This window comes from Gymnogyps californianus, chromosome 27 (assembly GCF_018139145.2).
Source record: "Gymnogyps californianus isolate 813 chromosome 27, ASM1813914v2, whole genome shotgun sequence".
Taxonomy (NCBI): Eukaryota; Metazoa; Chordata; class Aves; order Accipitriformes; family Cathartidae; genus Gymnogyps; species Gymnogyps californianus.
Window position 1 is genome coordinate 6,059,721 of NC_059497.1, and position 12,525 is coordinate 6,072,245.

A 12,525-nucleotide genomic window follows, 5' to 3' on the forward strand; every position below is an offset into this window, starting at 1 on the left:
GTTAATCACCAGATGTTTTCCCGTGCTCTTTACGTAGGATGAGAGCACTCGGGCATTGTTCAAATCTGCGTGCAGCTCGAGGGTTTCGTTCTCCGGCCCCGGCTCTCGCACCGCTGAGCTGTCCTTCGCGCTTTGCTGCGAGGGGAGAGGACTCAGCCAAGTCACCTCCTGGCCCGGATCGAAGCAGGAGCCTGGAGCACTCGGGTGCCCTCTCCCACCAGTGCTTTGTCTGGGAGCAGACCGTGGCCGGGGTGGGACGCGGGGGTGCGCAGGACCTGTCGTGGGTTGATCTGCAGCAGGGCAACCTGCCGCTCCCCACCCTGGGGGCTCCATCGAGGCCCTGCCTTCGCCGTCCCCAAAGCCGGGCCACATCCAAACAGCTCAAAAAAGGGTCACAACAGAACCCTTCCCCGCAGCAGCAGCGACTTCCCGCCTGCCAGGGACAGCAGGGACACCGGGATAGCAGGGACAGGTGCCACCGGTGAGTGGCTGTGGCACAGGGGCTGCGGTGGCCCTGCCAGGCGCTCCTCCCTCACCCCTCTGTAAGGTAACGACAGCCTTCGGCTGCCCGAGATGAGCTTTACTCAGCTCAGCTCTTCCCCTCTAATCCCCCTTGACCGTCTGCGCTGGACGGTCACTCTCACACGCTTCGAGAAGCCTCTGATTTAGGCTGTCGTCCCCGCACACCAACGGGCCTGCAGCATCTTTTCTGACGGGCTGAGCGCCCTTTGCCGTGCCGATCCCAGGAGGGAAGTCGGCAGGCCCCGCTGCCCAGCGGTGTATCGCCCACCCGGGAAAGGGTTTCCTGCCCGGTCATCGCCACAGCACCCAGGCGTTTCCCGTGTTTTATTTCAGCCTGACTCGCTGCTGTGGCAGGAGGGATCCCGCCGCCCCTCACGGGTGCTCCTGCTGAGGGGACATACTCCCGGTGGGTGCTCAGAGCCCTCTCCCCAGAAGCAGCCGACACCCTGAGCAGCTTCATCTCTATGCCCACCCCAAGAAACGAGACAGACGCCACCAGCACGACACTGAACTATTGACCTTTTTATTTCAATCAGCTACAGCAGCTCTACATTCCCCTAAAACACTGTCCTTCCTTTACTACCACAGACAGCGAGGGAGCCGAGTACACTGCGGTGGCAGCAAGTCTTTTTAAAGCTTAGTATTAAATATTAAATATTCTCTCATTTATGTTTACATTACTTTGTCAAGGAAAAAAACAAACAAACAAACAAAAAGACAATTAAAACTTAAGTTACATGAATCTGTGCCCTGGGCAGCAGCACTGGGGGCTGCAGAGCTGCCCCCAGCAAGGTGGCTCTGCTGCGAGGGAGACGCAAAAATCTCTGGCCCTGGGCCTGGTAGTGCGTGACTCTGCTCGCTCCGGCGGTGAGCTCGGGAAGGGGGTGCTCGGCTGTGCCGGGAACGGGGTACCCGCACCCTTCGCTTTCGGAAATCGGCATGCCTGGGAAGGTCGGACGACCCCGGTGCAGCTAAAACCCTGTCTGGAGGAGGCAAGGCCGAAAGAGCGCGGCAGGGCTGGCTGCCGGGGCCCGCGGCACCTCCCCTCAGCCCCAGCAAAGTGCGTGGGGAAAGGGGTGAGGATTAGGTCGACAACTTTGCTAAAGAATTTTTCTGTTTCTTTTTTTTTTTTCCTTAAAAAAAAAAACAAACAACCCAACCCAAACAAAAAACCACAACCACCCCAGTTTTGAGTCTTCCTTTGATTTTAGCAAAGACAGAGTTTAAAAAGCACTTAGGAAGCTTGTACTAAAATCAGGCGCTCTCAGAGGAGAGAGTCGTCTGTGCACCCCCCTTCGAGTCCGTAGCGAAACTCCTGCAGGTTCGACACCCCGTAGAAGTGGACGAAGGCCGCAGCCACCACCAGCACGTGGAAGATCTGATGCGACTGAAACTGCGGGGAAGTGAAAAAGCCCTTTAGACCAGACCAAAGGGGACAAAACAACACCGGGAACACCTCCTCCTCTTCCTCCTCCTCCTCCCTGCTTCTGCACCGCCCCAGGACTGTCATCTGAGCTGTGCTTCTTTCCCCCTCGTTGCCCCCAGGCAGCGTTTTCCACCCTGTACTTTAGTCTGCCCTGCCTGCTGGCAGCAGCCGTTCAAGGTCTGGCTGCCAGCACGTGCGCTGGGGCACGCCAGGACACCCCCAGCCACCTTCTCCTCATCTCAGAGCTCGCCACCCTCCATCCCCCCCTCCCCAGCCCCACAGCTGCCCCCCCCAAAGCACCCCGCTCACCGCCTCGTCCCCACACTCACCCAGATGTCAAACTTGCCCGGGAAGAAGCGCTCGGGTATGCGGGCAGCGTACAGCCCGGCACCCGTGATGTACATCACGGCCATGAGGAAGAACCAGCCCATCTGGCCGACGGTGGTGGCTTTCACGAACCCTTCGGCGATGGTGAAGTGCATGGTGGGCACCACGCCGCTCAGCCCCAGCCCCAGAAAGACGCCTGCGGCGGAGAGGAGAGATCAGCGAACGGGAGGTGCGGCGGAGACGGGGCGCTGCTGCTCCCCGCCAGCTCCCCTCGCACCCTCGGCCTGCGCAAAGGGAAGCTCCTGGAGGCATCGGCAGCTTTTCCTCGCTCAGTCCTGGATTATCCAGCCCCCAAGGCATTTATCCTTCACAAAACGAGGGATCTACAGCTCTACGTCCCAGTCAAAACCAGTGCTGACCCCCTGCGCTCACTGGGCAGAGCTCGCCGTGCAGACGTGCGTTCTCCGTACAGCCGCAGGGCTGCGGCGGCTCCCGCTCCTGGCTACGGGAACGGCCCTTTCGGAAGGTGCCAGACCTTCGGATCGCACCGAAGCCTCACAAGCGCCAGGAACGCAGCTGCCCCAGCCGTCCCTTCGAGGAGAGGCTTTGCCAGAGTCATTTGTTCGGCGAAGCCGCTGAAGCTCAAGGGGAAGGTGCTAACGAGCGGTGCTGACATTTTCAGCTCCGGCATCTTACTAGTTTGGCAGAGAGCAAACGGCGCCGCGGCGAGACACCGGCCCAGAGAGGCTGCGGCTCATACTCGCAGCAGGATCTCGCTTCGCACCGGGGGAGGACAGCAGCCCCCTCCAGGAGCCGGCAGCTGGCATCTCTGCCAGCGCGCCAACACCAGCGCTGCCGTGGGGGAGCGGTGGGGCTGGCAGTCCTGCCCTGTCCCCTGCCCTCTTCTGAGGGGGTCTCGTGGGTGACGTGCCGGCGGTGCTGCCTGGCCTCCAGCTCAGCATCGTCCCTCCTCACGATGCCGGTAGCTACGATGCTGCTGCTGCAAGAGACGTTTCGCTGCAGGAGCCCCCCTGGGAGGCGAGGGTGGGCAGAGACGTTCCTCCACGCTCACCGGTGCTCAGTGAGGCCGATTTCATCCGCAGAGGCTGCAGCGGGGGCAAGACGGGGCGTGCGTGTGGAGCGGGCTGGAGGCAGCCTCGCCCAGCAGCCTCCAGGAAGGCAGGTCCGTGCCAGCGTGTAACTGGCAAGGGACAGATGAGGGAACCTCTTCCTCCTCGGCCTGAGCTGCAGGTTCACGCTGTCAAACTGCTTCCCGGAGAAGGCGGCTTCGCGCGGCGCAGCCCCAGGCCACCCAGCCGCCACTTACAGGGCTATTTTTAAACGCTGTCTGTCTGCTCCAAACCTCAGGCTTGCCGAGCGCCAGGCGGAGCTCGGGCCCCGCTCGGCAGAGGATCTAAATCCCCAGCACAGCGAGAAGAGGAAGGAGACCTCTCCCCGCCAGGAGCTGCTGCAGGGCGGTGTGGTGCTCTGGGGGAATTAATTCTGCAGATGCCGAGAGCTTTTCCCGCATGGGAAGAGCCATCCCACAATGGGCTCTTCCCAAAGTGCCTCCCCGAAGCCCTCCCGAGCTGCCTCCCGGAGCTGGGGACTCGGGGTGAGGAGGGAGAACTCCTACCTGCTCTTGTCTGCCTGTGCTTGGGGGTGGCAAACCGGTCCCACTGAGCAACGATGATGGCAGAGATGCCCAAGACACAGACGATGGAGAGGTAGATGAGTCTTGGCTGCGGGGAGCAGTAGAACGAGTAATAGAGCCACGGGACAAAGCTCCCCATGATCAGCAGTGCAATTCCTGAATAATCCAACCTGCAGCCGGGGTGCAACGACAGAGAGTCACAGGTGAGCCCCCAAATCCATCCCCCTCCTTCTGTCCTCCTGGTAACGGTGGGTCAGTACCCTCCAGCCTGTCTGCACCCGAACGGAGTCACCACGGCCAGACAGGCAGCCGTGGCCCCGCGCGTGAAGCTGCGTGTCCAGAGAGGGGAGGAGGGGAGCGCTCGGGTCTCATCAACGCGACGTGGGACAGGAGAAAGGGCCTGGGCACGTACGCGGCTTCTGGGGATGCCAGCAGAGCTCGGCAGGAGCGCAGAGGACGAACAGGAGCTGGCCGGAGACGAGAGGGGCCGTGCACTCAAACCGCCGCGACAGGACGCAGCGGGCACAGGTCCTTGCGCATACGGATTGGACTGTTACCCTCCACTGCAAAGTGCTTTCGATCTATCGATCCAGGAACCATTTCACCACCGAAACGCAGCCGCTTGCGTTACCCCCGCTGCCGCGGCGAGTGCCTTCCCCGGTACGCAAGGACATTTCTGCTGAGGGCACGGCAGCACAGTTTGTTCCGCAGACAGGATCTCGCAGGACCTCTGGGGTTCGTGTAAAGGAGATCGGCAGGATTTCCCAGCAAGCAGCACCCAAGTAAACGCCTCTGACAGACTTGCGTGAGCAAGGTCTTATTTGAAAGCCTTGCTGCTGCTCTGCCCATGCCACGAAGGCTGGCGTGAGCTTAACTCTAAGAACAGCCTGCACACCGACCTCGGGGAGAGGCACTGGCCACTGCCCAGCCTTTCCACTTTGCCAGGAATCCTGGTTTTGTTTTGTTTCTTTTAATTTGGTTTCAGTCCAAATTGGATCCAAACCAGAGTTTTGGAAAGCATCCAGTAAACTGGAAACCGCCAAACAACCGCTGCGGCCCATGGCTGCCCGGGGAGACCGAGACCCCCCCCTCAGTTCGCTGCTACGCGGGGCACAAAGGCTGTTCCCTTGGGAGCTGCAGGTTCCCGGGGTCCCTGTCTTTATCATCCCCCTGAGGGCACTTGAGCGGGCGGATTGAAGGTGCTCAGGCGCAGGGCAGAGCCCTCCAGCACCCAGCTGTGGGTCCCTCTCGGCTCCACGCTGGATTGGGTGAACGCTCCCTTCCCCCAAGGATAAAACATCGGGGAACGCAGCGCTTTCCGAGAGGAAGTGTTGCGAGAGCTCAAAACCTCCTACGAGACCACACAACCGCGCTTGTGCTGACTCACTTCGAAAAAGTCCGCGAGACCTTCTCCGAGTGACAGTAGACAGTGTGGAAAAGCCAGGAGAAGCTGAGGCACAGCACTGCTCCCAGGAAGAACATCCCGAACACCACCTTCTCCTGGAGAGGAGCCATGAAATACATGTTGGGCCGCAGCATGGTCAGGATCCCCAAGCAGAGGAACAAAACAAAACCTGCAGGGAACACACCAAAGGGGCAGTCAGGCAGGAGGAGAGCGAAGGAATTCAGCAAAGAGCCAGGAGAAACACAGCCCTGCAAGGCAGGCCCTGGACATATCCTGCTCGCAGCGCACCTCAAGGTGCTCGGTCGCAGCCGGGGCCGGCCTGGCAGCGGGCCGTTAGCCGAAGCCGTCGTTACCACAGACGAGCGGAGCCGAGGGCAAGGGCACGGTCAGGCGCAGGGTGACGAGCTGCTGACCACCCCTGGGGTTCAGAGGAAAGTGCTCCGAGGCTTTCCCTGTTTTACCCAGGCCACATTTCTCCATCCCACTCCGGTGGAGCGTCGGCAAAGCCACAAACGGTGGCCGAGCCCAGCCCCGGGGCCCCGCTGTGAGGAAGCGCCCGGCTCTCCCTTCACCCAAGGAGCTCCGGGAGCTCTCGGGAACCTCGTGACCGAGCTGCCTGCGTGCACAGGACCAGGCAGGGTTATGCGATCCTCAAAGGGAGGCCCCGGGCACGGAGAGAACCCCAGCACCAAGCAAATCCTGGCCGTAAAAGGGGGGGGCCGAGCCCCCAATCCTCAGCCCCGGGGCTACCAAACCCCCCCCCAGTCACCTAGCAAGTGCGTCCAGATGTTGCCCGTCTCGGTGTGTATTCGGAAGATGCTCTTGAAGCAGGCTCGGAAGGACGGCATGGGAGGCCTGTGTCCGTGCAGGAGGTAATCGTTGTCCTTCAGCCAGTCGGGCAGCACGTCGTAAGGGATCACGCGCCAGCGCCCTTCCCACACCTGCAACACACCAAGCCGTGCTGGTGGCCCCCAGAGCGTCGAGCCAGCCCGAAGGCTCACGTTTACTCACCCTGGGAACCTAAAATCGCAGGCGGAACGAGCCCAGCCGGGGCTGAAAATGCCCCGTAAGGCTCCTCGGGGAGAGGAAGTTCACCTTTTGCAACATCAGCACCCTGTGGGACCCCTTAAGCCACCCACATCCTGCAGAGCGCTCCCCACGCGGCCCCCCCAGGGAGCCAGAGGCGATTCGCACCCTCAGGTTTAACCCTTCCGCACCCTGCAGCGGGGAACTCCCTTCCATTTTGGTCAGGGAAGAGGGAGCCCCGGCTGGCAACAGAACCGGGCTGGCCCTCAGCCGACGCCACCACTTACCAAACCGCGCTGACCGTGAGCACAGGCACCAGGTGAAACCAGTAACGGTGCTTGGTGCTCCTGGTCCCCGTTAAGAGGACCACAGAGACACTGGGGCTGCTCCCCAGGTCGCTGCTCGTCCGGCATGGCTGGGCACAACCTCCACCCCCCCACCGGCGCTTCCCAGCCGCCGCCATCCCCTTCCCAGCAGCGGGCCCAGGCAAGTGGAGCCGGAGCAGGCTGCCGGCAGAGCCGCACGGAGCCCCGGGAGCTTTACCCAGACAGAGCGACGCGTCCCAGCCCCTGCCCACCACCCCGAGCTCCGGGCTTGGGGCATCCGGGCTTCGCTCATTCTCCAAAATCAGGACTTGGGGATCGCTCCGTGCTCCCATACCTTATACACAAACTCTTCCATCTTCTCCATGGCGTGATGAGCCTGCAGAGGCAGAGTCAGCACACGGACCACCTCCTCCTCTTCCTCACGGGCCGCTGGGCATGGCGGGTCTTCAGCCTAGAGGGAGAAACGCCGGGAGGAAATCATTCCTGCCCGCGGGAGGAGGAACAGTGCGCGGAGAGCGGCGAGTCCCTTCCGAGAGCACCCGGGGCTTCATCCCTTCCCGAGGGGGCAGGCAGGACCCGCCGGTCACCACAGCTTATGCAACACGCTACTGTCTTAACCATCTCGGGCAGGCTAATCCCAGATTTATCCTTGTTGAAAGGCGGGATTACCGTGGGGGATTTTCATCCCTACAACCAAGGCTGGAACAGCCACTTGGCCCAGCCAGGAAACCCGGCCCTCCACCCCAGCCGTCAGCCCAACGCAGAGCGGAGGCAGCGCCTCCCCGGCACCCTCCCGCGCTGGGAACGCTCTGCCCGTCCCGGCCCAACTCCCTCTCTCCTCCTTTTCCATCAGCGGGTTTGGGAAGGTGATTTCCAGCCCCAAGGGCCACGGAACAGCTGGGTGACTGAGAACACCCCGTTTACTCCAAGCAGCAGCGCTGGCACGCAGACACAGCGCATCCCAGCTGACGTCTCTGCACGAGGGCTATCACAGATCCACGCCCGTGCGACAGGAGAAGTTTCGGGGCCCGCTCAGAGCCCGGACCAGGCAGACCGTCCGCGTTTGGGTAACGAAACACCTCACAGCCTCTCTGCGCTGACACAAAGCGACGACTAGGCTCGGGGCTCTGCAAAACACACTCGGCCGGCCTGCAGCCTTCAAGCTGCTAATGGGATAACGGGCAAATTCCTAGCTTAATCCGCAAGGACGGAGCGGAGAGTCTGAGCAAGGAGGAGCAGAGCCAGCCGCGGCTCTGGCGAGCCACCCAGCGAGGCGCCCGCTCGCCGCCTGCCCGCTCGGGGCTGAGGGGTGAGGGAGGGCTTACGCTGGCCGAGCCGGCGGTTCCTTGGTCCCCCTTCTCCTCCAGGAGCGGCCCCAGCTCGGCCAGCTCCAGGTGGGCCCTCTCCCGGCCGGCGGCGGCCAGCCCGTTGCCCTGCCCGGCGGCGGAGGCTTTGCGGGACGCCATGGGGGCGGCGGGGTCGGTCCTGGTGGCCGAGGGCAGCCGGTGCAGGTCCCTCCGCGTCGTTGTGCCGCCGCGCTGCGAAGGGAGGAAGAAGAGAGTTACCGGGAGCCGGTCGGGAACCGACGGCCGCGCACTCCGCCCTAAGCCGGGCCCTCCCCGGGGGCTGGGACCGACGGACCCGGCCCCCGCCCCCGGGGCACCGGCGGGGCCGAGGCCGCCGCCGCCGCCCGCCGGGGGAAGGGGGCAGCGCTCGGACACCCCCGCCCCGTCCACTCCCGCCCGCACTCACCGGCCGCTACATCCCGCGCAGGGCGGCGGCGGCGGCGGCACCGGAAGCGACGCTGAGGGAACGGGCCGCTTCCGGTCGCGAGGCCCCGCCCCGCGCGGCGACGACACCCCCCGGGACGGGACGGCGGGCGATGCGCGAGTCTCGCTTTCTGATTGGCCGCAGAACCTGTCTGTCTTTCTCTTCCCCCCCCCGCCCCGCCGGCTGCCGGCCGCTGCGATTGGGCGAGTCGCCCATCTGACGTGCCGGCGGGAGGCGCTCTAGCCCGGCCGCGCGTCCCTCTGGCCTTGCGCTCGGCTGCCGCCTACGGGCGGGGTGCTGCGCCGCGTCGGGAGCGCCACCTCCGGGAGTCCCGTGATGGCGGCGGGAGGGCCCGGTCGGACGGGGAAGAGGCGGGGGGCTTCCGCACCCCGCGGCCGTACCGGGGAGGCGAGGCGGACCCCCGCGGGGCGAGGGCCAGGCCTGCGCCGCCCTTAGGCCTGCCGGTTATAGTGACACTGCTGCCCCATTACCACGGCAGCGCCGCCCTGAGGGGTGCCCAGGCCGGAGAAGCCAGGCCCAGTCGTCCGTCCGTCCCTGTCCCTCTGTCCCCAATGGCCATCAGCCACCTTGGCACCACCCTGCCCGCATGCAGGTCCCCACTGAAGGCCGTCGAGGGCTTCCCCAGCTGCCAACAGCCCTGGAGAGCAAATGTCTGCAGCAATAATTGATGGCCGAGGTCGCCCTCAGCCTGTCGGGGCCGGCTCATCTTTCCCTGCCCGGAGGTTTAATTACCTCCGCTAACGACAGCCGGGGCCGGAGACTCCCCTCCGCCCTCCGCCTCCGCCCGGCACAATGGCGGATCCTGTTCCCCATCAATCATTCATGCCCCTGCCGCTGGAAGGGGTTTCTCGGGGGCTGCTCAACCGGGAAGCGGAGGGAGGGATTTTCCAACCTTCCCGGTGTTAAACAGGCGCTGCTGGTGCAGGAGCAGGTCGGAGGTGCCTGGGTCACCCGCTGTCCCCGCAGGGTGAGTGGTGGCGGGGTTTGGAGGGGATGTGGGGTTTGGGGCTTTTTGGGGGGTGCAGCGGGAGATGGGAGACGCTCTGGAGATTTTGCGGGGGGGGCTGCGTGCTGGTTGGGGGCAGCCCCGTGTCCTGCCAGAGCCGGGGGGGTCCAGGACAGGTCGGGGCTGGCTGTGGCCAGGGCTCTGCTCTCCCCTCCGCAGGGACGAACGCTGCCGTGTCCCCCGCCCCGCTGTCCCCATGGGTGTCTTGAGCTGCATGAAGTACCTGATGTTCATCTTCAACGTGCTGGTGTTTGTGAGTCCACCTGGGCCCGGCGGGGTGGAGGGGTCCCGTCCCCGGGGTGTGACATCTCCGGCCAGCTCAGAGGGGTGGGTGACACCAGTCCAAGGGAGGGGACCCCAGCAGAGGTTAGAGCAGCCCCAGTCCCTGTAGGGTGGCCGGGGATGGTCCTTGCACCCCATAACTGCGGCACGTCCCACAGGCTGGGGGGACGTGCCTGGCGGGCGTGGGGGTCTGGGTGGCCGTGGACCCGGCTGGTTTCCAGGACGTCGTGGCTGTCAAGCCTGTGCTGAGCGCCGGCGCTTACCTGCTGCTGGCCGCGGGCATTGCCCTCTCGCTGCTGGGCTTCCTGGGGTGCTGCGGGGCCCTGCGCCAGAGCCGGCCGCTGCTGCTGGCGGTGAGTGAGGGGAGACGGGTGGGAAGGCAGTTGTGGGATGCGGGGAGCCAGGCGGGCAGGGGGCTGCGGGGTGCAGGAGCTCGCGGGATGCAGGGAGCCAGGGGATGGAGGGTGTTGGGGGATGCGGGGTGTCCCCGGAGGAACCGGAAGCCTGGTGTTCCCCATCCTGGCCCTGTCAGCTCTCAACACCCCCCCAGTCCAGTCCCCACCTTGTGAGTCTCTCAGTTTAGAGCCCAGAGGGTTTTATAAAGCCACTACGTGGGGTCACTTCTCTCTGAAGCCGCTGGCTTGTCCCACATGGCATTTCCGAGCTTTTCCCCCCGATGGTGAGGGCTAGAAACCCCTTTCTGAGCACCGACACCCCAGTTTCTCTGGCATCCCCAGACCCCGGCAGCCGGTGCTTGTTTTTAACCCTCCGCCTTGCAGCCACGGTGCTTGGAGATGTGGCATCTGTCCCCAGGAGCTGCGCACTCGTCCCCTGTGTCCCCCTGCTGTCACAGGGCACGGGCAGGGCTGGCTGCAGAGGAGGGGAGGAATAGCCAGGAGCGAGCTGCCTGCGGGGTCGGGCTGGTTCTCTGACTCCTTCATCCTGCTGCCTTCCAGTTCTTCATCCTCATGAGCCTCGTCTTCATCACGCAGCTCGTTGGGGCTGTTCTTTTCCTGGTGCACTGGAAACAGGTACCGTCCCCGCGCCCTGACGCCGTGCCCGGCGTGGCCAGCCCCTTCTCCTCCCTCTGTCCTGCCGTGGGTCACGGCCCTGAGTCCCCCCACATCCCCTCGAAGAGAGCTGGCGCCCTGGCCAGCGTGGCGCTGGGCAGGGGTGGGTCAGGGTGGGTGCACAGCCCGTCGCTGGTACCGGTCCCCCAGTGCTCACAGGCGGCACCGATCCCGCAGATCCAGCCGGAGCTCTTCCTGTCCGAGCTGCGGAGGAACTACTGCGGGGACGAGGGTGCCGAGGTCTTCTCCACCGCCTGGAACACCCTCATGGTCATGGTGAGCAGCCGGGAGGCTCCTGGTGGGCTGTGGGGGGGTGTGGAGCACCCACAGGCCCTGCTGAGGGTGACCCCAAATGCAGGCAAGGGGCTCGTGGACCCCGGACAGACACCGAGCTGCATGCTGGGCTGTTCCCCCTCCCTCCGTCATCTCCCCAAGTGACGTTCCCCTCCATTTTGACAGCGTGTTGATGGCGTTTCCCTTCCATTTCAGTTCTCGTGTTGTGGCGTTTTAGGACCCGAAGACTTTGGGAATGGCTCCCGCTTCCAGGAGCTGCACCCGGGGACGCCCTGGCCGCAGGCGTGCTGCGCCCGGGATGGGCTCCTGCAGGCGGGAAAGCTGCTGGGCTGGGAGCAGTGCCGGGAGAGGAGCCCCGGCTACATCCACGAGCAGGTAGGACACGCCGCCGCCGTGTCCCTGCCCTGTCCCTGGCTTCCCCAGCGCTTCCCAGGCTTGTGGCAGCGGGGCAGCAGCACCCTCTGCCCCTGAGCCGCGGGGACAGGAACCTGGGACACCACCCAGGCCACCGCCCGCCCGTGGTTCTGCAGCCCGGTGACTCCCCAGGTCCCCAGCTCATCCAGCCCCACCACCGTGCCCCCCCCACGCCCCGATTTCACCCTCTGAGCTCCCTGCAGCCACGGGGAGCGCGAGGGAGCCCCTCCATCGTCTCTCTCCCCGCCAGGGCTGCTTCTCCACCTTCGGCAGGACCTTGCAGAAGTACATCTCTGTCCCTGGGACTTGCAGCCTGGCCGTGCTGGGCATCGAGGTGCTGAGCGGGGCCGGAGGGGACAGGGCGGACGGGAAGGGACAGGGCAGGCAGTGGGTCACCTCGCACGGGCTCTCTCTTTGCCGGGAGGGTGCTCTGTGGGTGAAGGGACCACAAACGGGCTCAGGCTGGACCCTCCCGAGCCTCTAGCTGTCACGATCGCACCCAGAAAGCGAGTGCGCGTACAGCGGGTCTGTCTCAGGGTACAAAGCCAACCTCCCGCTGCAGGGGAGTCGGGTGAAAGGACTGGGGAGGGTTCATTTGGCTCCCGCAGGCCCCGGGGCGGGGGGGCAGGCGCGGCGCTCAGCAGGCTCGCTGCAGACCCCGGGAAGCTGACAGCGGCTTCCTCCACCCCTGGCGTGCAGCCCCTCGAGAGGGCACGGCGGTCGCCCGATGCCCGGTTAGACCAGGAGCAGAGGAGCGCGGTTCTTTAAGTCGTCGGGCTCTCAGATTTCAGCAAGCAGCCGCAGCAAGGTGGGAGCGTGGCCCTGCAGCTGGGGGGGCCAACCTGCTCCCCCCGCTCCTGTCATTTCAGATCTTCGCCATGTTCTTTGCCTTTTGCCTGTACTACAACTTCGACTAGAGCAGGACGAAGCGCGGCAGAGACAAGCCGAGGGCTGCGGAAACAAGCAGCAGGCAAGGACACGC

The 12,525-nt window shown here is 64.4% G+C and overlaps 3 protein-coding genes across 3 annotated transcripts in view; 1 reads left to right on the top strand and 2 right to left on the bottom strand.

Moving 5' to 3' along the window:
* The window catches only part of LOC127026358 (guanine nucleotide-binding protein G(i) subunit alpha-3), a 378,524-nt gene that overhangs the window by 79,311 nt on the left and 286,688 nt on the right, over window positions 1-12,525 (bottom strand). The window lies entirely within an intron of this gene.
* On the bottom strand, window positions 1,025-8,304 carry ADIPOR1 (adiponectin receptor 1). Its single transcript, XM_050911554.1, has 7 exons — window positions 8,012-8,304; window positions 7,021-7,137; window positions 6,104-6,275; window positions 5,317-5,503; window positions 3,912-4,099; window positions 2,278-2,471; window positions 1,025-1,915 (listed from the first exon to the last, which is right to left on the bottom strand). Exons 1-7 carry the CDS (start codon window positions 8,150-8,152, stop codon window positions 1,787-1,789), a joined length of 1,128 nt encoding a protein of 375 aa, XP_050767511.1. The 5' UTR covers window positions 8,153-8,304; the 3' UTR covers window positions 1,025-1,786.
* LOC127026119 (tetraspanin-18-like) lies at window positions 9,680-11,600 on the top strand. Its single transcript, XM_050911187.1, has 5 exons — window positions 9,680-9,736; window positions 9,924-10,118; window positions 10,722-10,796; window positions 11,013-11,133; window positions 11,347-11,600. The coding sequence occupies exons 1-5, from the start codon at window positions 9,680-9,682 to the stop codon at window positions 11,598-11,600; spliced, it is 702 nt and encodes a 233-aa protein (XP_050767144.1).